The sequence below is a fragment of the Lupinus angustifolius genome, chromosome LG20 (assembly GCF_001865875.1).
Source record: "Lupinus angustifolius cultivar Tanjil chromosome LG20, LupAngTanjil_v1.0, whole genome shotgun sequence".
Taxonomy (NCBI): Eukaryota; Viridiplantae; Streptophyta; class Magnoliopsida; order Fabales; family Fabaceae; genus Lupinus; species Lupinus angustifolius.
Window position 1 is genome coordinate 4831425 of NC_032028.1, and position 24659 is coordinate 4856083.

Sequence of the window (24659 nt, forward strand, 5' to 3'; positions counted from 1 at the left end):
CAAAAAGGATTCTTATATTTACATAATTACGTTTACAGGTTGCACTATTCCAGGTAATCAAATGAAAGGGTGGACTTAACATATTGCTAATACCAAACAAGTCTAAAACTAGAAAAATAACATAGTGAAGATTCATTTTGGTTGTTGAAATACCAAAAGTGAGAATGCATAATTGAGATTGAGTTCCCCTCCCATTAAAAAAAGTCTCTATAAAAAATTGACTTTTGAATTTTGTTATTTGAATACTAATGTTTTTACACCTACCTAATAATTCCTAAATACTGATTATGATAAGATTTGTAGAAATTTCTAAAAATTTGGAGTCGTTTTTTACTTAAACATTATGTAATAACCCATTTTATATGATTCTGTTGTTATCGTAGCTTGCAACAATTCTCGAATACTAGTGCTAATTCTTAGGATAAAATAGACTATCAACCACGCCGTTTCCAGGATAACACAGTCAAGATCTCTGTTATTGAGTTCTTACTACACTGTAAGAACTGATCTCGAATACACCCACCAAAATATGACTACTAGTGCTAATTCTCGAAATTCTCACAATATGGCTAATAGTGTAAATTCTCGAAATACTCACAATATAGCTATTTGTGTCAATTATTTTCGTGTCACTTCTCCAAATTCTCACAACATGGCTACTCATGCCAAATTCTCGAAAGCGCATTCAACTTGTGGCAAAAAAATATGAAGAATTTTAGAAGTTTCTCATCTCTCTAATATGGGACTTGAGAGCTTTTTAGATTTCACACCCACAACTAAGTTCCAACATATTCAAATTAGAACATATCAACCAACAAAATATTAATTCAGCGGTAGACAAACTAAGTTTGAAGTAATTAGAGTAGCCATTAGTTATAATGAAATCAGCCCTATATACCAATAATAGGATGTAGAAGTACTTCTATTAAAAAAATTAAATCAGGTTTGCCCAATATAATTTTTGTAAACATAAAGGCAAAAGACTGGAACCCACCAATACATTCTGATATGCATTCATAGTTATATACTATACATAGACATGGTATAGGATCCCTTTAATTATAATATGCATTTCATATTTTAATAATTATTTACCCTTTATATATTTTTTATTTACTCCTTTATAAAAATTAGATAGATAAAAAGATAATTACATTGCCGTAATTTTCAAATATTTAAATTTTACAACTGGGTACTTCTTATATTAGTTTAATTATATATGTTTCTCAAGTATGATTAATTTGAAAAATATTATCTCTAATGATGTTTATTTATATTTTTAACATTTCTCTAAATTTATCATTATCACACATAATAATTTCTATAAAATTTAGCTTATATAATGATATCCACTTATTTCATGAGTAAGCTAAAAAAAATTATTTCATATCTCAATTATCTATTCTAAAAAAATTCAATATTTTGAATTAGTGAGTAACTTTAAATCATTGGATTTTTTTAAAATATATGGTTAAGATGTGAATGTTAGATATTTCCTGATGATTGGTGAAATACCAATTCTAGGATCTTGAATCTCATGATTCTCACACATAATATAAATCATATAAAGTTATACCTGAATCTACGAATCCATGTTTTCTAGTCTACTCCCTTGATATACCTTTTGAGAGAGTTTTGGTATGATGGTCTTCCTCAACCAAATCCTTAATTCCTTTTGGGACCTTTGTTTTCTCTCCAATGGGAAGAGGAGAAAACTATTTGTGATTTGGTGTGTTGGGATCATAACCTTCCTTATGCATTAACTTATATGGTTCTCATTATCTCCTATAGGTTAACCTCATGGGTATCCACTTATTAAGCCATATTTGTTATCGGCTTTTAGAAATCTATAGGGTGCTAGTAATTAGATCACTTGTAACATCTGAAATAAATAGCTGATATGATTATATCAAATATATGATATCCGCCTTAATTAGAAATTAAGTTGTATAATAAGTGGATTTCCTTCCTATTTATAAAAAAGTGCTAACTTATATATTAATTTCTTTTAAAAAATGTCCACTTTTATGTACTATCTATTGTTTCCTATATATAATGAAAAGTACATATGTTATCCCACTTTTTATATTATTCTATGTACCATCATATTTGATTGATTAATAAAAATTATTTAAATTAAAATTGTAATTATTAAATATTTTCTGTCAATCATATATCTTCACACATAGAGTGATACACCATATTTCTATCCATATATATGCATGTAGGTGAGGGAATCCTACTTGTGAATAGTATTAATGTGTTGCCACATGAACATGTCATTATCTTGGTCATCTTGAACTAGACAGTTGTATAGTCAAGGAACTACACGTGTCATCCCTTAATTAGGAAAAGGTGTCCCTTAAAATTCGCTAATTCACCCTCTGAGGTGGAGTAGGTCCCAATTTATAGGGGTCTTAGTCTAGAATATGACCCTCAAGTGTTCATTCCAAATAAGAACAAAGGGGATGATAATAAGCAATACAAAAAGTAAATAAAGCGTTATTGTTCTTAAAATGGCTTCTTGTGGTTTTCAACTTTTCATCAATATTCACATGCAAGCCAATGTGCAAGGGTTCGGGGCACTTAGTATCATAGGGCCTCCATGGCACATGCTTTGAAGCTCAACTCAGACCGTTTTAAAACTCAAAAAATGTTATTTTATAATCCATATGTAGCAGATGTTAATTTTTGTTTGATTTTTATGTAGATTTTTTTTAATACGTGTAGAGTAAAAAAATAGAGAGATATAATGGTAGTTTAATCTTTAATTTACTGTCGCTTGACAACTACATACCTTAAAATATATTATTTCATTGTCTAAAAAATGAGGGAATATTATTGGTAGTGCAAAAAAACATATAAAATTACAAAATTTGCTTCATCCACTCATTTTTTAAATACGTGGGGTTTGTTTTTTCCCTTTTTATGATGACTTTTTTTCTTTCTAAATGCAGTTTTCTTACATTTTTTTAGTAGTGAGTCTCTTAATTTTATGTAAGATTTTCATTATTTAACTCCTGTGAATGTACGACAGTCTTATAGTTAACTTGTCATCTACAATCCTAACAATGCATAGAAAATTTAGGGTAGGACTTAATCAACAAATCATTTTTAGAGACAAATAATGCTATGATGAAGACACGTTAAAATAACTTATAGTTATCTAGTTATTTGAAGACACGTTAATTATATATTAGCTAAATTAAATTGTTCATATGTAAATTTTGCATAATAATTTTGATTGTGAAATCACATTTCCTTTTAATTAATCTACTCTTCATTAATTATGCGATAATATAACTTTGATTGTGAAAAAACCCATGAAATAACATTTTCTTTTAAAACCAATAAAAAACGGGGACCTTCAATGAATGAATGTTACTAGGCTAATCCTTGCATATTAGAGAAATTTACATCAACTCTTTTGAGGTTTATTTTAGTAAAAACTTATCTTAGAAGTTAATTTAATTATTATAATTAATTCTGGCAAGTTTTATATTATTTTTAATCTGTCACTCTATAACTTGGTATAAAATGAGAAATGATATATCTCTTTAATATACTAGTCAAAAAACCCTCATAAAAAATGATGTATTGCTCAGCTTTATACAAATATTATAAATAAGCTAATTTATTAGAAGCATAGCCATATGATACTAGATTTAATATGTATAGACTGACGGTGTAAATGTTTTTTACAATGTCAGTTAATCATCCACCATTATTTATTAATCATCATTGAGTCTCAAATAAAAGTAATACAAATCAATGATGGATGATATATTGACAGTGTAAAAAACTTTACTCTATCAATGCACAGATTTTAAACTCTATATTATTTCTCCTTGTTAAATATAATGAAGCTAGAAATGAGTATAGGCTTGTCCATATTTCCGGATCACTCCACATGTTCACCTTTTATTATTTAATAGTTAAAAAATTCATATGAAAGAATCATCAAAGAAAAACTGTTTAATTTAACATAAAAAATACTGTGTAAGAAATAAATAAAACTAAATATGCATGAACTTGAACAAGATAACCTCCATAAAAAAATACACGTGTTTAAAAATATAGAAAATAAATATGCATTGATTTTATATATTGTTATTACATCATCTACGATTCAATTTAATTATCATTTACTCTTAAAAAATATAAATAAATAATAAATAATGGATTGACCGTATATAAATTTTGCATAAGCTCAAAATGGTTTCAATGCAAGAGTAATATTAACTACTGAAAATGATTATATAAACTACATTTAATTTCATTAAATAAAACGATAACAAATTCCAATGATAGGTCATTGGATGGTAGGTTATAGAAGTTGATGTGGTTTAAGTCAATAATGGATCATCCATCTAAATATCAACTATTTGATTACCAGGAAAACGTGTTTATTAGGAGGATAATCACATACTTCAAAAATAATTAATTTTTTGTCCATATAGGATGAAGAAATATAGTAGAAAAAAAAGGTAATATTCAACTTAATATAAAGAACAAAAAGAATAGATAAAAAAATTAACGATGGCAAAAAATACAAAGTGGTGGAACTCAAGGATGAAAAGGCAAATGACATGTACAAGATTACATGAATATATGAATTGAGAAACAAATAAAAGTGATATATAATTAATTAAAAAATACAGGGTGCGCAATATAGCCTAGGCTAAACAACGCCAGTGAGTGGGTCAACTCACCATTCGACCAGCCAGTAACTGGGTAAGATCCGTCATGGCTCTTACTTGCATCTCCAACGCCGAAATATAATCAGAAGTTTCTTCTAGAAGGTTCTGGAACGTCACTTTCTTGCAACCTGGAACCAACCGGCTGAGAACTCGCGCTTTCTCTTTCACAGCCGGTAACCTCCTCTTCATCTTCCCGTTTCCTCCGGTAACCCGCGTTTTCATCATTCCATTCGAAACCTTCTTCACCTTCTTGAGTTTATTCATATGAAGGTTCCAACGCGGAGAAGCGAGAATTGCGCGGCTCCACTGTGTTGTGCCCTTGGCGGCACGTGCGAGGAGTCGATCGGCGGTGTCGCGGACTTGACGGGCGGCGCGGGAAGGAGGAGTGCGGCGTAGGGCTTGGGCGAGGTTTGAGGCATAGATCTGTTGCTCAAATTGAGATTTCCATGGGATAAGGTTAGGGGAATTTTGTGTGATTTTTGTGTGGTTGGAAGGGTGTAAAGTGGTGTCTGAATTAGTGGAATGATCTATGTTTGGTTCTTTAGAAGAAGAAGAAGAAGAAGCCATAGATGGTTGGTGTAGTGGATTCTAAGTTGTATTTGGAATGAGGATTTAGAAGAAAATGATGGAAGAGGTTGGTTAATGGTGAAGGGGGAAAGAATGAGGAAGAGAGAGTATAAAAGGGATGGAGGTCACGGGAACCACGCGTCCTTTACTTACTAACATTTATTGCTTCTTTCCATCCTGCTTTTCTGTTTCTTCTCTTCTGCAAGATTTATTTGAATCAAGACATATCTCCTCATCCTATCATCTTATATATAAGTGTTCAATTGTTACTTCTAATAAAATATCGTTTTTAACAATCAAATTGTTACTTCTGATAAATATCGTTTTTAATAATCAATTTTTTTATTTTTGATCTTTTACTCATACTAAAAATCTAATAAACTTTTATATCATTATACTAACATTTTATTAGTTTTAGATTATTGTTTTGGATGAAGTATTGGTTTTAGATTAGGATAGAGGTTAAACAACCTCAAAAAATATATTTTTCATAAGAAGGTGGAAGCTTAGTAAATAAAAATTCATTCCATATTTTCAATGAATGCACATTTTATGTTTTTAAGTATTTTTCTAACCGATGACATATCATAAAACATGAAATGACTCTTGAAACAAAAGATGTGGTCCCATTTTTAATGTGACTTTGTTATGTTTTTAAAATAGTTTTTAGGGTTGAAATTAACAAAATATTTTTTATTTAATTGTGAGAAGATAAGATGTATAAAAAATTATACTCTCTACATCATACAAAATTCATAATTAACATTGATTAACTCTTCAAAATAATAAACTATAATCCTATATAATTTATGATATTTCAATATTATAAAGCATTTTAAACCATGATATTGTATCATCTACTATTTATATTAATTACTATTGATTACTCAAAAAAAGTAATATTGATAAATGATGATGGTATAATAAAATATGTATAAATCTTTATATTCACGGTATATAAATAGTATCCTTAATATTAAGTTGTGTTTCTTTATGTAGCTGAGATGTTGAGTTCCTTCTTTTTATATTCTCTAACTAATATTTAATAATTTGTTATGATAATTTTTATATAATAATGATATTTTGTGTATTCTACTCTTCCTACAAAAAAATTTCATGCGAATTTAGAGAGAGAAGGTACTCTAATATATTTTTACATTATAGAGTTTAATATGTTATGTATAGACAAAATTTTAATATAAATTAAACTTAGTAATCGGATATAATAATTTCATCTGTTTACCATTTTTTGGTAACTTTATATATTTTAAGGAAAATATAGTTTAGAGTGACCAAATTTTAAATTAATTGATAATAGTTTAAGTTTTGAGAACTAGACTCGTTGTATTATAATTTAGGATTTGGTTATATATTGTCTATTTTAAAATGTGTATTTTTACTTTGGGGTTTGGTTATATATATACAAATATACATTAGCTAGTTTATCAATAAAATGCAAATATGTACAATATCAGTTATTCCAAAATCTATGTAGCCATTTTTTGGGCATGTTTTGCTTTAAAATGCAAATATGTACAATATTATTTTTTGTACAGTATGAAAGGTTGTAGGCGATAACTATAGGTGACTGAGTTGGAAATATTTTATAGAATTAGTTGATTTTAAGTCTATGGAAACCGTGACATATAAGTATAGGTAATATTTAAAAAAATGTCTCTAACTAAGCATGGAAGGAACATATATGTTGTTAAATAAGTTCATTTATTTAGCTTATAAGCCCATCAAAAACGGTGAAGCATGCACTAAGTAAATTTGAGAGGATAACATTTGAGAAATCGAGTCAATAAAAGATTTTGTATGATAAAAAAACATACGAGGATTGAGATAAAATAATTTTCTCATATAAAACAATTGATAAATTGAGATGTACTATGTGATTAAAGAAGGTACGTGTTTAACATTTGAGATTATGACTAATAAAAATAAAGGAAAGATTAACAACAACACTTTACTTTTAATATCACTTTAATAATATAGAAAGATAGAGACCTCACATGGCACCTTCCTTGAGAAAATATTAGGTTTATTTGATTGGACAAGATGGCTAGTGGTAAACTTGGCTCATTAACTATACCAATGTTGTTATGTTATTGTAACTAATATCAGAAAGATGCAAAATATATATTAATGTAAGAATAAAATCTTGATAACATATAAAAAATTATAATTATAATTTAATCTTAATGATAGCACTAAAAAATATAAATACATTTGTATTCATATTTGAATAAGTCTACACAAGTTTTTGTCCTAATTTGAGATCCCACTTTCTTCAATTTCAGGCTTTCAGCCACTGAAGCTCTCCATTTTCCCCTTCTAAACTTCGGTTCAACAAACTGTAAAACTTAGTAGTCGCCGGTGGCACAAAAGTATTCCTTATTAATTGAAGAACAAATAGTCAATTTTCATAGCAAGTATCCAATTAATCACGGGTAAGATAGCCCTTGTTGCTTCAGTCCTTCTAACTCGTTTGCAAAGATAGAACCTAAATACAGAAGAGAGATAGAGAACAAATATTAAGCAAGAAAGAAAATATTAAAGCATCATTAGAATGTTGATCTATTGGGATACCTAAGCACTGTCTGATATCTTATATACTTTTATTGAGCTCTACGTCACCTTGTAGGTAAAACTTCTTTTTTAACTCGTACCTTCAAAGCAAAAAGAACATTTTCAACGTGTCTTAATTCCATGAAGGTTCAAATTTTAACCCTCTAGGGAAAACAAACAACATGGGGTGTTCAAAGTACGAGAACACATACCCATAAGTTGTGTCATTACATATAACATCAATTAGTTAACAAAATATACTTAAATTAAAAAATTAGTAATTAACTATTTCTCTGATCAATGGTATCTGATGATATATATTCATGTGTATCCCAAGTATTCCTTCCAAGCAAACAATGCTTGGCATTGTTGTCCCTTATCCAACGGTCATAATTAATGGTCAGATTAGTCATCAGATGGTCATCCAAAACTTGAATGATAAAGTTCTTTTTCACTTTATTTTCTTTTCATCTCTTTTGGCATGGCATGAATGAAACAAGCTCGGTGAATCCAGGATTTGTGGGTGGCATGTGCTAAAAGGCTATACACTGTTACAATTTGTATCATGATAATGTTAATTTACTTTGCTTCTTATCTTTACCTACAGGCTAAAAGGATGGGGACATTCATTATTTCAACATTTTTCAACAAAAGAGAACATTGAAATACTCCCAACAACAAAATTGTTTTCCCTTCTCTTGGGAATTGGGTTTGTTTGTTTTTTGTTTTTATGTTTAAAATGGTTGATACTCGGAACTCACATTTGATTCATCAAGTTTAACTTTTTATATTAAAGGGACTTCCGGTAATGTAATTCATTTTTATTTTTTAATTCATATGACTTAAGTCCAAAACCTACTTTATTTAAAGGGAACAACTTCCTAAAAGAACAAAACTTTTTTCTCCTTGGACGACATAGGATTTGAGAAGCAAGTATATCAAATTAGATTTTGGTATTGAATTGAATTTTAGAGTATAATGAAGAAAATAATTAATATTTTTGAGTCATCTCATAAATATATTTATGAATTTCGATTTTCTTTTTATCTTTTAAAACTCAATTCGTAATCATACTCTAAAATTATAACTGGTTAAATTTTGCACCACATGAGTATAAGTGTTGTGGTTAGAATGGCTAAATACACATTCTAACTTATTTGTCATCTCTCCATGTAATATCTCCCATAAATATGTGACCCAACAAGAAAAAACTGAACTTCATAGCCTCAAAATGAAAAAGAACCATATTAACTGGAAATAATTGGTGCACGATAATGACTTATAGAAGTAATCAGACTCCTCTCTATTATGAGAGATATTCGTTATAAGAAATAGTATTGAAAAACTAAAAGACAAAAATATTTATATCATTTAATTTATATTAAATTTACATTTTCACCTTTCAAAATACATTACAAAATTGAATTGCTCTATCTAGTAATGAAGAGGAGTCTAATTCTGATCAGAATAGTGATGGGTTGTATTGATTGGGTGCTGAAATGGGGCCGAACTAGTTTGTTTTTATTCTAGGCAATGATTAGAGGGTGATGCACCCAAATGGAGAGAAAAAAGGGAAGGGCATGTGGACTCACTTCCTCTCTCTTATGGTGTGGCCAGAGTTCATCCACATTGCCTACCCTCTTTCCTTGTGTGAAGAATATTGTAGGTTTACATGTTTTGTACATTGCCCTTGCATTATTGGTACACACCATTTTGGCCATGACTGCATGGCCTTATTCAACTTATTTTATACTTTGAGATGAGTAATACTAAATTATAGCTACAGAGTAAGATTTAAAAGGTCTAGTGAGAATAGAAAATTGGAAACAAAATCTGTGAAAAAACTGACCACACTCGAATCCTAAGAACATGCCAGAGAAGATTGTCTCCTTCACTGAGATGAGACAGGCTTTGCGGGTTTTTTATTTGAATATATTTTTCTAATTTTATCTTTTCATTCTCATGTTCTTTTTTCCTTCTTTAAACATGTTTTGACTTAATGATCATTGATTTTAAACGTTATTCTATGCTAATTGTGGTTACTTTTCTTGTTTTTTTAAATATTATAATGTTTCAATATTATCATAATTCAATATTACTCCTTAATTTATATTTTTATTAAAAATAACAAAATTTAGATATAGTCAAAGCAATTAATAAGGTAAATGATTAAAAAAATATTGCATAGGAAATATAAAATGTCTTATAAAAATCATAAAACTTTTAGGGTCTTATAATAAGTATCATGTTACCCAAATTGCAATTATCAATCAAATTAGTCATCAGCATATTATAGTTTCAAAGACTGAGAAGATGATTTCCAAAAGTTGAACAATGACATAATTGACTAAATTTCAAGTTTACTCATTAATCGTCCTACGTAGTAGTAAGCAGGGAAACCTGGTCAAGAAGTGAAACATTATTGCTTATTTTTAGTGCTTTCTATGGCTCTTTACATGCCTTTTCTATTTTAAAATGTTACTTTAATTTGTCAGAAATGATGTGCTCTTTACTCAGTTAAAAAAAAAAACAGCTTTTCTTTCTCATAGATTTTCTCCGAATCTTAAATTTTCCAGTGGGGTTACCATGATCTGCAACTACTTTGAAACAAAACCTTGACTTTAATCCTAATAATAAGAAGAAATGAAACATATTAAATAATGGTAAAGTTCATCTACCTAGTTAATAATCAATCAATTTGACTTCTCTGATACACCAATAATTTGCATCCATCCATTTAACCATATCTTATGAAGAAGCTAATTTGAGTTCCACTTCCTCCTTCAGGCCATATTATATTATTGATTGGAATATCAGTTCAAAAGCCTCAAGTAAAACTATATAACACGATGATTTGATTACTCAGAGCGATATTTATTAGGATGAGCAATATTATACTATGGAAGAGATTAGTTTCTTATCAAAAAGTAAAAGAATACATTTGGTAAAAATTGGTTAACTATATGAGACAAATAACATTAATTAATGATGTCCATGTGCTTCCCAACATGGTTTTTTCTTGCATTAAAGATTGGTTAACCACTCTAATTATTTTCTTAATTTCTATACTATGAATATCAACAAATGCTCTTAGGTCATTGTTTAAGAAAAGAAAATGAAAAAAATTATACTAAAAAAGTTACATATCTAATATACTAAGAAATATTGAACCTTAATATCTATTACCAGGTTAAAGAGTCTATTAATGATACTCATTAACAACACCATTTTTTATATAAACATCTATCTTTTTACTAGTCATGGTTTACCTTGATAATCATGCCAAAAAAACTATTGTTAAATGCGAACCATATCACAAGATTATGGCAGCAAAACTCATGTGCTGCTACCAATTCTTCTGCTATGGGAAGTTGTCCCAAAGCGATGTCAACTTGAGTTGTGTTTTCTCGGCGTGATGTACTTGCAAAAACTTTAATTTGATATATTATATTAATTAGAGCTTTTATTATATTTTTCCAACCATTTCTAAACCATCTAAATCTATTTTATTTTTTGTTTTTTATTTTATACTATAAGTTATTCCAACACATTATTCTCATATTTGTTTCATTGAATTTATTCTTCACTTTAATTTTTTCCCAATCTGTATTTAGTTTCATGGATACAACAATATTGGTACTTTATAGTTGGAGGAAATTGTGATTATATTAACAGTACATATTATTTATTTTTTAAAAATGTCAATTTCCAGTTATGTTGAAGAAATTAAAAATGAATTGGTATAAAATAATATGGATGTGTATGTATGATGCAAGTTTTAATCCACAGCATATAATTTTAAAATAATGTTTGTATAACATATTTTATTAGCAAATTGCTTTATTTACATTCAATATTCCTCAAATTTTCGAGATATATATGTGTATGTATGTATTATAAATAATGTCACACGAGAAAATGAATGAACAATTATAGAGGGGTACTCAGCACTTGACCTCACGGGATTTTTCATCAATATAGATGAATAGATGATAATTATAGCATTAAATAAACCCTCTAATCTGAGCATTGCACCAAACTAGTACTAGATAATTGTTGGATGAGTTTTAATTTGGGATTTGGTGGAACTAACGCGTTTACATGTGTCTTACTTAACATATTATAATCCGTGTTCCACTAAACAAACCTGATTATGCACACTAATAAACGCCTTGGCTAGATGCGTAGGGGACTAATCTACTTCTCTGGATTGTAATTGTAAGAACGAATAAACTTATGTATGTCCAATTATTGATCACCCTATAACATTATTATATTAATCCACGCTAATGTGTGGGAGAGTCTCTATCCTGGTACCTAATCCATTCCATGCTTATCCACAAAACAACCATCATAGTATATAATATTTTATTCTATAAAATATGGAAATAAGCATAACAAATATTTAATGCTGGATTACACATGCAGTGACAATGTCAGCCAAATAGCAGCAAAAAAACTAGATTATTGTAAATTTTAATGGGTCTTACCAAAAGAAAGATGAAGATATTTTTTGGTACTATTATAAGTATTCCTTCGTCCTTTTGAATAAAAAATTAATCTTTTTTGGGTGTGTGAACGATCATCCTAACAAGTGTTGGTAACAGGAAATGAACAATTATCCTTTTATTAATCATGGTGATCTAGCAAAACCTTACACAACTAAACCGATATCTTGTTAATAGATTACGATCCTTTTTTAAAATTGATAATATTCTTCATGTAAGAAATTATTCCCTTTTAACATATATGATTATTTCTCCCAACAAGTTTTATTTCCACATCTTAGAAATGTAATTTGAATTTTTGACATTTAACTCGTATAATACTTAGTAATATAATGATGCCCTTATATTACTTACCGGTAAATAAATGATGACTCTTAACAGTATTTACATTGCAGCCAAAGAATGAGATAGTTTGAATACCACACATTTAATCTAGTGCTGTTTAGGGCTTTACAAAATGTGTAATAGTGGCTTTTTTTAAAAAAATGGATATAGTTTTTAAACGAGGGAAACAGATTAAATTTTTTTGTATATAAAGTAGTAGCCCGATTACAAATTTTGGGCCCAAATTTGATGGCCGTGATTCTTGGGGCCTAGTCAGGACAAGAAAATTGACTTTGATCTACTAACCGATTAGCACTTGCAGTGTCAAATTGGTTGATAAAAGAGATACATTCATAGCAAAATAGTCGATGCTTAATGCAAAATTCGTAGAGTAAATTTACAAACATGTTCGCAATCTCAACTCTGTTGTCACATGGAAACCCAACAGCTATATCATAAGATGAAAAAACACGTGGAAAAGACCTCAAAATGAATCACTAATGATAATTTAATTGATCACTAGTGAAATTAATAAGGTTTATATATGATTAGTTTTGTTTTGAATATTAAGAAGGGGAGTTAGGATCCTCTCCATTAATGGAGAGACAAGTGCTTCAAAAAATAAAGGAAAATGCAACTCCCAATGACACATTTATCCTTTTAAATATAATATAATAAAATTATACTTTTACCACTAAAAATAAATGTAAAAATATGTAATTGTCTCTCCAATAATGAAGAGGATCTTGTTACAAAAAGGCTTCATAATTACTTATAAAAAAATATATAGCACTTTAGAATTACTGGCCATTTCAACATCAAATTTGAACTTCGAATCCAAATCAATTTAGCTTCTATTGACACATTCTATTTAACACCTTACCAAAAATCCTTGCATGAACACATTCCATTTCTGAAATGATGATAGCGCACACGGTCTCTCATAATAATCTCACGCCTATAAATTTGAGAAATGAGCTTGAAAGCATAATGGCAATCCTCACACACCCTTAGATTCTTCACAATGTGCAGAGTTGTTCCTGGTTCTGTATGAATTAGACCAAAAGCAAGTGCAATTTTTTCACTATGCTGCTTAAGTGCTGTTTCTTTTTCTTCCTCTTCAATATCAAAGGATACAATTGATGTATTTGGTGAATACCCTTCCATCTGAAGCTTCTTCATAATGCTTTCTAACATCACATAAATCGATTTCATTTCGGGATGTGAACCATCTCCCATTTTAAACTCATGAACTCTGCCATCTAAATTCATCATACTACTTCCCGGAATAGTCTTGATTCCTCTGTCTTTCATCAACTTCCTTACTCTAGTAACATCACCCCATCTACCTGCTTTTGCATAAATGTTCGATAGTAACGCGTAACGACCGCTGTTTTGAGGCTCCATATCGAGCATAATCCACCCTACCTTTTCTCCTAGCTCAACATTTCCATGTACCCTGCATGCATTCAATAGCGCTCCCCAAATAGCTGCATTAGGCTTTACTGTCATGGACTCTATAAACCTCTCTGTCTCTTTTATTAGTCCTGCTCTTCCAAGAAGATCAACCACACATCCAAAATGCTCCATCTTAGGCTCAATGCCATAAACTTTATTCATTGAATTGAATAAAGCTATACCATTTTCAACCATTCCAGCATGTGCACATGCATTTAGAACACTCACAAAGGTAACACTATTTGGCTTAAGCTTCTCCTCTTGCATCTTTTTTAATAGCTCAATTGCTTCTTCAGCTCTTCCATGAATAGAAAGTCCTCCTATCATAGCATTCCAAGTGGATACTTCTTTCACTCTCAACTTCTCGAAAACTTCCCACGCCATGTCGAGACGCCCGCATTTGGCATACATATCTATCAAAGCAGTCCCTAACACAGCATTCACTTGAAAAGAATTCCTTTTCACATATGAATGAATCCATCTACCTTGATCTAATGCCCCCAAATTGGCACAAGCAGTTAGAACACTTGGTAATGAGTATGGTCTTGGTTTTACCTTTTCTCTTTGCATTTTATGAAAAACTTCCAAGGCCTCTTTGAAACACCCTTGTTTGATATAACCATCAATAATAGCACTCCATGATATTTCATCCCTCTCTTCCATATCATTGAACAAAGTCCTTGCATTCTCAATCATTCCACACCTAGCCAAGCCACTTATCATTGTATTCCAAGTTCCAACATTCTTATAAGGCATACACCCAAACATTTCCTTAGCTTCTTCCACCTCTCCACACTTCAAGTATCCATCAATCATGGCATTCCAACAAATCACATCAGTTTCACCTCTCTCATCAAGCATTTTCCTTGCCTCTTTCACAAGTCCAAATGATGTATACATTTGAATCCCAGCACTCTTAATGTGACCATCAACACTTAGCCCATGTTTCACTACATGGGAATGAAACTGAATCCCTTGTTTAACAGAACCTGTGATAGCACAAGCCTTGAACAAAGTAGGGTAAGTGAACTTGTTAGGCTTAGAGTTCAAGAACACCATCTTATGGTAACATGATATAGCCTCATGTGGCTCTCCATTCTCTAAGCTCCCTTTCAAAACTATATTGCATACAAAAACATTAGGCCTTGGGATTTGATCAAAGACTTTGATTGCCAAGGCAAAGTTGTTGAAATGAGGGTTAGCATAGCACTTCACTAAAGTACCAGATACATAATGGTCTTGGAAATGACCAGTTCTCAGTATTATAGAATGAACTTGCCTGAGATATTGAAGAGAATTTAAGCATTTCTTGTTAAGGATGTCAAGGACTTTTTTCTGTGATAGTTTTGTTGTGCTCTCTGTTGAGAATTCCAGTGGTTTGAGGCCAGAAGGGAAATTCGTGGCTGTGGTGCTCATCTTTTCAATGTTATCCAGTTTCTTGCAAAAGGGTACGTTGAGTTCAGACTGTGGTAGCATTAAGTTTTGTCCATACTCTCCAGTCTCCACTTGCAAAACCCATCTAGCAGTGAATTTTATACAACTGTAATGCTATCTTTGAAGTGTAATGTTATGTCATCTTAATCAACATGCTTAAAATATTCTTAATCATAGGAAAGTAACGTTAGTACTTAGTAATGTTTACCTCCCACTCCCATTAAATAAACATATTTAATAATAAATATATTTCAAATATATACTTTATATTAATTCTAATAAACACATTCTCAATAAACAATCCAATTTTTATGACTTTTGGTTCTTTCCTAATATGCTTTTTATAGGCAAATATTAGAAAGGATAGAGTCATTTATATCAATTTTCCCTCTCTATAATACCTTTATATTTAATATTTATTGCACTCTTTGATTATATAAACTTGTATCAATGATACTAAGTTCTTATATAAAATTTATATCACTTAATCAATATTATTATACTTAAATCAATCATCAAAACAATTAATTATTGGTTAATGATAACATTAATAAGTGACTAGTTAAATCAATTTACCTTAAACAATTGTTAAAGTTTTATAATAGTACTTAACATTATTTAATAATTATATTTTATTTTTAAAAAGTCATCACACAAATATTTAAAATGATAAAAAGTCATCATTTTGATGTTATTTTTAAGAAAGTGATTAGTTTAGGTGACTATACTAGTTAAATAGACTAAATTGTCAATTTTATGCATAAAGCAGTCAAGTTGAACTAATCCTTACCAATTTTGGTTCATATCAAATTAAATGAGCAACTCAAACTAGTTAAATGTCCATTTTAGTTTGAATCAATCTGTCAATCAGATTTAATAATATTACATTTATTGTAACTTGCACCCCTCACTCTAAATTCTAGATCTGCCACTCAATATTAACATATTAGTATTTTCTATTGGATGAGATTTGAATCAATATCTTTATTATTTCATTCTTTAAACATTTTACTCTAACCATGACTATATTATGGTTCCTTCTCTAATATATTTTTTGGAGAACAATTTTTTTCCTTCTCTATTACTATGAGTGAAAATTTAATTTTTTATTTATTTCCAATTTTGAGATATTATAAATAAAAAATAAATTGAGAAAGGATATTATTGGCTGCCATTGTCTTACCATTGTGCATTTACTTGTAACAAAGCCCACGAGTGATATTTTGTGCCAAAATAATTGTGTAGTATGTTTTTAAATATATAAATGTTATTTTATGTTTTTAAAATTTTTATTTTTAATAACATACTTTAATGATTTTATCATAAGTAATCTCTTTAGTTGGAGTTAGATATTTGAGAACACCACTGCCACGTGGCTGACCAGGATGACTAGGACTCTAATCCAACACCTAAGGTTTGTTTCACCAAAGGAAGAACAAAAAAATGGCCACACAAACAACACCAGTTGCACTCTCCGGCCACATGCAAAACACCACAACCTAGGAGGCTAGAGATTAGAGTGCGGCGTCCACACTTCTTCCACCACTCCCTAACAACATTAAAGATAATCTCTTTGCAAATAAATGCAAACACCCACTAACTCATTTTCTTCGATACTATAATCATACACAAAGGATTTCATATTTAGTTCAGTATATTGAAAAAATTAGTCTAACTGTGTTTTAAGTATGTAGTTAACCCCAAAAGCAAGGGCAATGAAAGAAGAGGGTAAGAGAGGAAGAAAAGAAAAAGCGTTTAGACTGCATGAGTTGGGCAAAACCTAGTTGGTTCTTCTTCAAGTTTGTGAAGTTGAAGTTTTTTTAAGCAGCGTCAACTATGGCTATTACTGCTACTGCCACATTCTCTTTTATTCAATTTCGCCAATTTTCACAACCTTTATCATCGTCTTCTTCTTATGGAATACGACATCTTTTACCTTCTAGCCGATTGTTGAACAAGCTTAATTACTCGTGTGCTTCTCACAGGTTAGTTTCTGTTGTTTTGCCATGTTTATTGCTGAGAACCTGAGATTGTGTGTTCAAGTACTGCGTTTTTCATATGTTATATTTTGACTCCGGCTTATTAGTATGGTGTGTGATTATTTTATCGATTTTGGAATTTCAAGTTAGTCTTACAAAGAATTTGGACATCAATTTGACATAGGACCAATTTAGGGACCGAAATGGTTATTACTTAGACCCGTGAGGAGAAAACAGCTGAAAAGAATAGTATGTAATTTAACTTAAGCAGATGTTCTTGAGGACAGATGAGATGAACCCAAAAGACTGCTACGCTCTATCTACATGTACACGGTAGTGATCCTTTACGATTTGGTAGCATCACCAGTTCGTTAATTTCGACAATCTCATTACTAGTTACCTTATTATAGCCAACAGGTAGTCCTTTATGTAATCCAACTCTCCATGTAAAGACCAATTATTATGTGGGAGTTTCATGACTTAATACCACATTGAGCTTTCCGTATTTAATCAACGAGGGACTCGTAATGAAATTAATGTCCAACTACATTGAGGGGAAAATGGATGTATTTTAAACATTAAAGGACTGAATTGAAATGTATAAAAAATATATTCAGAGGAAGACCAACTTGATTTGTGCGTACGTGTGTATCTTTGTAGTACCCATTTGAGCATTATTCTATTTATTATCTCTTTGTCTATCTTGCACTTACAGTTTTTTCTTCTTTTGATTGCAGATTTTCCTATTTTAGTTCTAGATGTTCAATAACAAATACTGATATACATCTGGATCATGTCACAACGAATGACGCTGATGGAGCATCTTCAGCGGTTGAACCTGAATGTCTGGTGCCAATTGTTAAACTCAATTCTGATACTCTCGAGACTGTATCTTCAAACCTGCTTAATGAAGCCACATTTGTAGATACTCTCTTGACAACATTACCTGTAGGTTATTTTCCCACTTTAGGGCACCGATAATAATTACCTCACTATTTCTCATTTCTCATGGTGTGTTCCGCAGGTTTTGTCTGTTGAAGAGCAACATGCCCTTGCAGCTACACCAGCCCACCCAGCTGGGTTACATGGTGGGATGATTCTCAGTCTTGCTAACTCCAACTATAACATGGTCGTTTTTTAGAATGTTGTTGTTGTTCCTGTTACTGAGATTTATATAGGATTACTTTAACTGGAGTTTCCATTCGGGATAAATTGAACTGAAAACAGAATAATTGCACTTCACTTTTATTTCGGCATCTTGATACTGTGTAGGAAAATGTGTGAATCTTCAGACATTGTAAAACTGAGATCTTGATGCTTTTTGGCAATTAGGCCTATTTATTTTCAGATTAAGAACTAGCATAAATCAAAACCCCCAAATTTTCTCCCTTGGATCGGAAAGCATTAAAGAGCCTGTCTATTGCACTGGATGAAATCAATTGACCTTGGCATGGCCAGTCTTTGATTTCACACCTATATTTATTCCTGCAAATCTTATCTAAGGGTAGCTTGCCGAGACCCTTTTTTTTAAAACTCTAGAGAGATCTCATTAGCATGATTTACTATCTTCTTTAAGTTGTGTTGAATCTCACGTAGCAACCTTATTGTGTGTCATCTGTCTAAATAATTGTTTTCCAAAATTGATTCTTGTCCTGTGAATCTGATGATCTTGTTTTCTGTCTTTTGTTGTCTACATTAATCGATGGCTGTGAAGTTGAATCATCTAAGCAGCTTTTAACTTGAAGGTTATATGTTTTCAGCTTTCTATGCTAGTTGCATAGCTGCAAATATGGTGGAGCAGCTTTGGAATTTTGCTTGGCCTTCTGCCATTGCCTTGATTCATCCAAGTCTTTTGCCAGTTGCTGTGATAGGTTTCTTCACCAAAGTGGCGATAATTATTGGAGCTCCCTTGATTGGCAAAGTTATGGACCATGCTCCGAGACTGTATGGATATAATTGTTTGACTATCATTCAGGCAAGCTATTTAATAACCAATATAAAGTCAAACAGCATATATGTATATAACTCTTTTTCATAAAAAGGATCACTCTAGCTATTTTCAGGCCACTTCCCAGTTTCTATCTGCTGCAATGATTATTCATGCCTATTCGGTGCCTCCCACTTCTGTGTCTAACCTGCTTCTCCGTCCATGGTTTGCCATATTGGTTTCTGCTGGGTCTATTGAGAGGCTATGTGGTGTAGCTTTGGGGGTTGCAAATGAGCGTGACTGGGTTGTGTTGGTATTGTCATCCAGAGTTTCTGTTGTTCTGTCGACATGTTATTTTTTACTTAAAAACTAGTTAAAATATATATTTTCTTATCCTCGGTGATTTCTTTCTACAGCTGGCAGGAGTGAATAGGCCAGTTGCACTTGCACAGGCAAATGCTTTTCTTAACCGGATTGATCTCTTGTCTGAGGTATTTGCTTGTTTTTTTTTGTATTTGCACTGAGTTGATAAGTCACCTTGTACATTTCCCTGTTTAAATAGGATAATATATTTTCCACTTGAATGAATTATTAAGAAATTGTCTTATTAAGTATGAATTTTAGGAACTCTGTATTCGAGACTTACGAAGTGTTGTTTTATTTACAGATAGTTGGGGCATCACTGTTTGGAGTTCTTCTTTCTAAATTTAATCCTGTAACCTGCTTGAAAGTTGCTGCCGGCCTAATATTGGGGTTACTGCCTGTTACAGTAATTTCTCTGCTTTTGTTCCTGTTCTATTATTTCCAATAGCCGGTATATAAATTCACTTTAATTGCTCATCTCAATTTGCAGATTCTTTTCATATGGTTAGCGAACAAGCTTTCTACTGGTGTTCTTGACCGGCCTATGGTTCCACAAACCTGTTGCACAACATTCAGTGAACATTCTGCACCAGATGCTGGCAGTATAGGTACTATTTAAAAACAATTTTCTTTACAGAATTATCTCACAGTCTGGATATTTTAAATATAACCCTATTTGATGCCAAAAACAGTGGTTAAAGGTCTGGAAGCCATCATGCTTGGCTGGAAGGAATATCTGGGGCAGCCTGTTCTTCATGCTAGTCTTGCCTGGGTGCTCCTCTGCTTCAATGTTGTTCTTACTCCAGGCAGTTTGATGACCACATTCTTAACACAGCGTGGTATGTGACAATTTATTCCATGGTACAATGTTTTTTCGGAAAACCTCTTTGACATGTTAACAGATCGTTTGTTGTAGTAAAGAATATATGCTCCCTTTGGTATCATAGAAAGAGAGGAGAAAGAGAAGGAGGGGAGAGAAGTTGACGAGAAAGAACATCTTTACTCCTTTGGTTTAAGAGAGAGTATGAAAAGAGAGAGAAATGCAATGGGTCCCAATGAAAAATTTTCTCCTCTCGTGTGATGAGAAAATGGGAGAGGGAGAGCGTAGAGAGAAAAAACACATCTTTCTCTTTATTCTCTCCAACCAAAGGGAGCAATAGTGAAACACCTGGTTTCAAGTTTTTAAAAACTGCTCAGTCATAATTGATAGTTTCCTTTTTATAAAAAAAATTCCAAACCCTTCTTACTCTATTAGTTTGAAGTGTTGAACAAACATAGTTCATGCCTCTTTTTTTATCATTATTACTATCTTCAATAATATAATTTACAGTTTAGCATAAATTGTGTTATTCCTAGTTTTTTAATTGATCTCTTCATTCTTCCTCAGTATGAACTTCTGATTTTTAATATAGGATTGTTAAGTTGACTAGTTGAGTACTATAACAAACAGACAAATATAAAAAAAATTGTCAAAGGAGTGAATTTCTACTGAGGTTTATTGTTGCAGCCTCTGCTTTGTTTGGCACCCATAACCATTTTTTTCCATATTTAAATCTATAATCAGTGTCTTCTAGTATTTCCTTTCTTTTTTGGGTGGGTGGTTGGTTGATTATTATCATTTACTTTCTTGGTTCTTTTGCCAACTCGATGATATTCTTTGGATTGTTTTACAGGCTTAAGTCCATCTATCATTGGAGGATTCAATGGAATGTGTGCTTTTATGGGTGTTGCAGCAACATTTGTGTCTTCAACTCTGGTCAAACAATTTGGCATTTTAAAGGTTTATGCTTTACCCTTTTTTCTTGATACATGGGGAAGTTTGTGAACTCTTTTATGAGATTATTGACAGTTTCTCTCTTTACCAGGCCGGGGCTGTTGGCTTGGTGTTTCAAGCTTTACTTCTCAGCATGGCTGTTGCTGTATATTGGAGTGGATCAATTTCTCGTCAGAGCCCGCTTCTTGTTTTCTTGTCAATGATTGTAAGTCACTAAAGTATGTTATTGTCACTGATCATTAATGTTGGAGCGTATATATTAGGAAACCCCTAAATAATGGCAAGTGGGATATAAGATTTGATAGGGATCAAATTTCAGCATATGCTCAATTAGTGACCTAAATTGTGAATTTCTGATCTATAAGTATAAGGTTCAAGGTGGCTAATTCTAAAGACACTGTAAACACTGATTAGATCTTTAATATTTTATATTCTTATTTTCAAATGCAACGTACATTTATAATTTATTACCAAACAAATTTTGGAGCTTTTATCGAGTGGAAGTTGTATGGACCTTCAATGTTTTACAAAGGAAACAGGATGTTCCGGTTGAGTAAATTTGCAACAGGTCATTCTAGTTGTGTATTTGTTAGAATAGAGAAAACTTTGTTCGAGAGAAAAACACTCTAGGATGCCCTGCATTGAATAACTTTCCATGCGGATTTATTGTGCATAAACTGCTGTGTTGTGGACAGATATTATCACGGTTAGGACACATGTCCTACGACATTGTCGGGGCACAGATTATCCAAACAGGAATCCCATCATCGAAAGCAAATCTCATTGGGACAACAGAGGTTGCTGTCGCTAGTTTGGCAGAGTGTATAATGCTGGGTGTTGCAATAATTGCAAATGATCCTTCTCATTTTGGAGGTCTGGCAATGTTGTCTCTTATATCAGTGGTTGTTGCAGCATGGATGTTCTGTAGATGGTTGTTGAATCCAACAGATGAACAAAAAGTCCTCTTTTCTTATGATCCTCGGTTTTAATCTTCGTGTAAGTGTACTTCGGTAGTCCATTCTTTAATACCATATTTTTCTTTCTAGCCTGTGCCTTACTATATAATTTTTTTCTTAATTGCTGACACTTACATTGTTGTTCTATCTCTGATGGTACAAGAGCAGGGGTACATGTTTTTGTCATGAATTTCTCACATCAATTTTCTTTGCACAAACGTTACAACTATTTATCCAAAGACTTCTCCTTTGGAAACAACCATGGGTATATAATGAACGGTGAGGAAAAGTGGTAAGATGAAAAATTTCCTATCTTTATATCCTTTCTTAGTCAATGGGTGTGCCTCGGCACAACCATAAAGTTAATTGTCTTATAACCTAGAGGTCATGAGTTTAAATTCTGAAAACACTTTTTCTAGTTGTGAGGATAAAGCTAAGTACATAACTTCATATGTCCTCCCATGGCCTCATATGGTGGGAGCACTCGGGCACTGGGCCGCCATTACATCCTTTCTTAGTCCAGTATTTACTCATAAACTGGGATAATTTGTTTGGTCTCATGTTGTCCTTAAAACATGTCTTGTTAAATATTAATTAGTGTTAGGCTGGCAGCTAGCAGCCATATAAAGGGGGGAAATATTAATTCTTCAAAGAAAATTCAACAAATTGGTTGAGGCAGATATTAATGGATTGAATATAACTACTATATGAATTATTCTTGTGCTTTGAATATCTTAGTAGTGGTCTGACAATTTTTTATCTAACCAATAGCTTCTGTTTGTGCAGTTGTTCCATTAGCTGTCTTGTTTCAAAGGCTGTTTGATGTGGACAAGAACCAAAAATATGTTGGATATTATCAACATTGTGAATGATTATCCACTTAAGCACAGGAGCATGGTGCTTTTTCTTCTCACCTGTTCATCTTCATTGATACTCACTGTATGGACAAATAGATGGCTTTTACCTTCAAAGTTCAAATATTGTAAATTTTAACATCCCTTCCTATTTTATTGGTGTACATGGCAAAGTGTATTAGCTAGATGCCTGGGACCAATAGGTACATACATTTTTTTCAAACATCCATTGGTTTTTAATTGTTTTTAGGGGCTTAGAAATTGACCTATCTTTGCCTAATTGCATGCAGAGGCTTGTTGTATGGGTAAGACAATTAGCACTATATTGATTGAGAAAAAATATATATACCGATAGTGTAAAGTTTTTTATCCTATATTATTCACCCTTCATTTTTTAATCAACATTGACTCTTAAATAAAAGTAATACAAATAAATGATGATAATGCACTGTGTATAAATATTTACATTATCAGTGTATGGATATTATAATTTCATCTTCGTTAAAGTAAATTAAATAAAACATGACGTATATATTCAGTTTGGGTCATTATCCAACATTATTTACTACTTATCTAAAATTTCCCATCAACTCACCATATTCTAAGAGTTCTAGGAAAACAAAAATCATATTTTCCGTAAGCAAACAGTGTCTTCCAATTTAACACACTATATCCTACAGTATCTTCCAACTCCTTGAATGGCCTAGATTTCTATGCATAAAGTGTGGTCTGTATTACAAGTCCATTCATATTTTCACTTTGATATTAGTTGTCTGAAGCAGATCTTTTTATAGGATATTTTTCTATATCTCTCATGCTTTTATTGGAAAGTTGAAAGTCCATGTATATAATAATTGAGATTGAATAGAAAGTTGCATCCCAATGTGTACTTTTCCCTTTTTATTTTCCAGAAGAAAGAAATTGTATGTTGTACTAATATTAAGCTTTTCCCAAGATTCTTTAAGAAAAAATGGTTGACATATATACACACACGCCTGTTGGAAAAATAGATAAGTTGAAATTCATAATTTTAACAGAATAGAAATATAATCTTCCATCCAAAAATGATTTATTTTCAAAATCATTAGGTAACAACTATTTTGTGTATAAAAAATGGAAAAAAAAAATAAAGTAAAATATATGCACAGCTCAAATGGGTTTAACAGGGAATAGCCATAAGGCCCTATGTTTTATTCTTGAAAGCTTTGCATTATTAAAAAACACAACAATTCTACGTTTACGGT

At 31.5% G+C, this 24659-nt stretch overlaps 3 protein-coding genes across 9 annotated transcripts; 1 reads left to right on the forward strand and 2 right to left on the reverse strand.

Moving 5' to 3' along the window:
* On the reverse strand, positions 4569 to 5474 carry LOC109335082 (transcription factor bHLH149-like). The gene has a single exon (XM_019571145.1). It carries the CDS (start codon positions 5265 to 5267, stop codon positions 4704 to 4706), a length of 564 nt encoding a protein of 187 aa, XP_019426690.1. The 5' UTR covers positions 5268 to 5474; the 3' UTR covers positions 4569 to 4703.
* LOC109336799 (pentatricopeptide repeat-containing protein At5g66520-like) lies at positions 12856 to 15663 on the reverse strand. The gene is made up of 2 exons (XM_019573624.1): positions 13526 to 15663; positions 12856 to 12965 (listed from the first exon to the last, which is right to left on the reverse strand). The coding sequence occupies exon 1, from the start codon at positions 15602 to 15604 to the stop codon at positions 13550 to 13552; it is 2055 nt and encodes a 684-aa protein (XP_019429169.1). The 5' UTR covers positions 15605 to 15663; the 3' UTR covers positions 12856 to 12965; positions 13526 to 13549.
* LOC109336582 (solute carrier family 40 member 3, chloroplastic-like) lies at positions 16922 to 23717 on the forward strand. 7 transcript variants are annotated; one of them, XM_019573266.1, is made up of 14 exons: positions 16922 to 17547; positions 18279 to 18489; positions 18566 to 18629; positions 19302 to 19516; positions 19605 to 19781; positions 19885 to 19959; positions 20136 to 20231; positions 20322 to 20439; positions 20524 to 20670; positions 21505 to 21611; positions 21697 to 21810; positions 22301 to 22601; positions 22730 to 22853; positions 23348 to 23717. In XM_019573266.1, the coding sequence occupies exons 1-12, from the start codon at positions 17399 to 17401 to the stop codon at positions 22592 to 22594; spliced, it is 1767 nt and encodes a 588-aa protein (XP_019428811.1). In that variant the 5' UTR covers positions 16922 to 17398; the 3' UTR covers positions 22595 to 22601; positions 22730 to 22853; positions 23348 to 23717. The 7 variants fall into 7 exon arrangements, with proteins under 7 accessions (XP_019428811.1, XP_019428806.1, XP_019428812.1 ...); XM_019573261.1 differs by having other exon boundaries at positions 16923 to 17547; positions 20136 to 20237; XM_019573267.1 differs by having other exon boundaries at positions 16923 to 17547; positions 18279 to 18462; positions 20136 to 20237.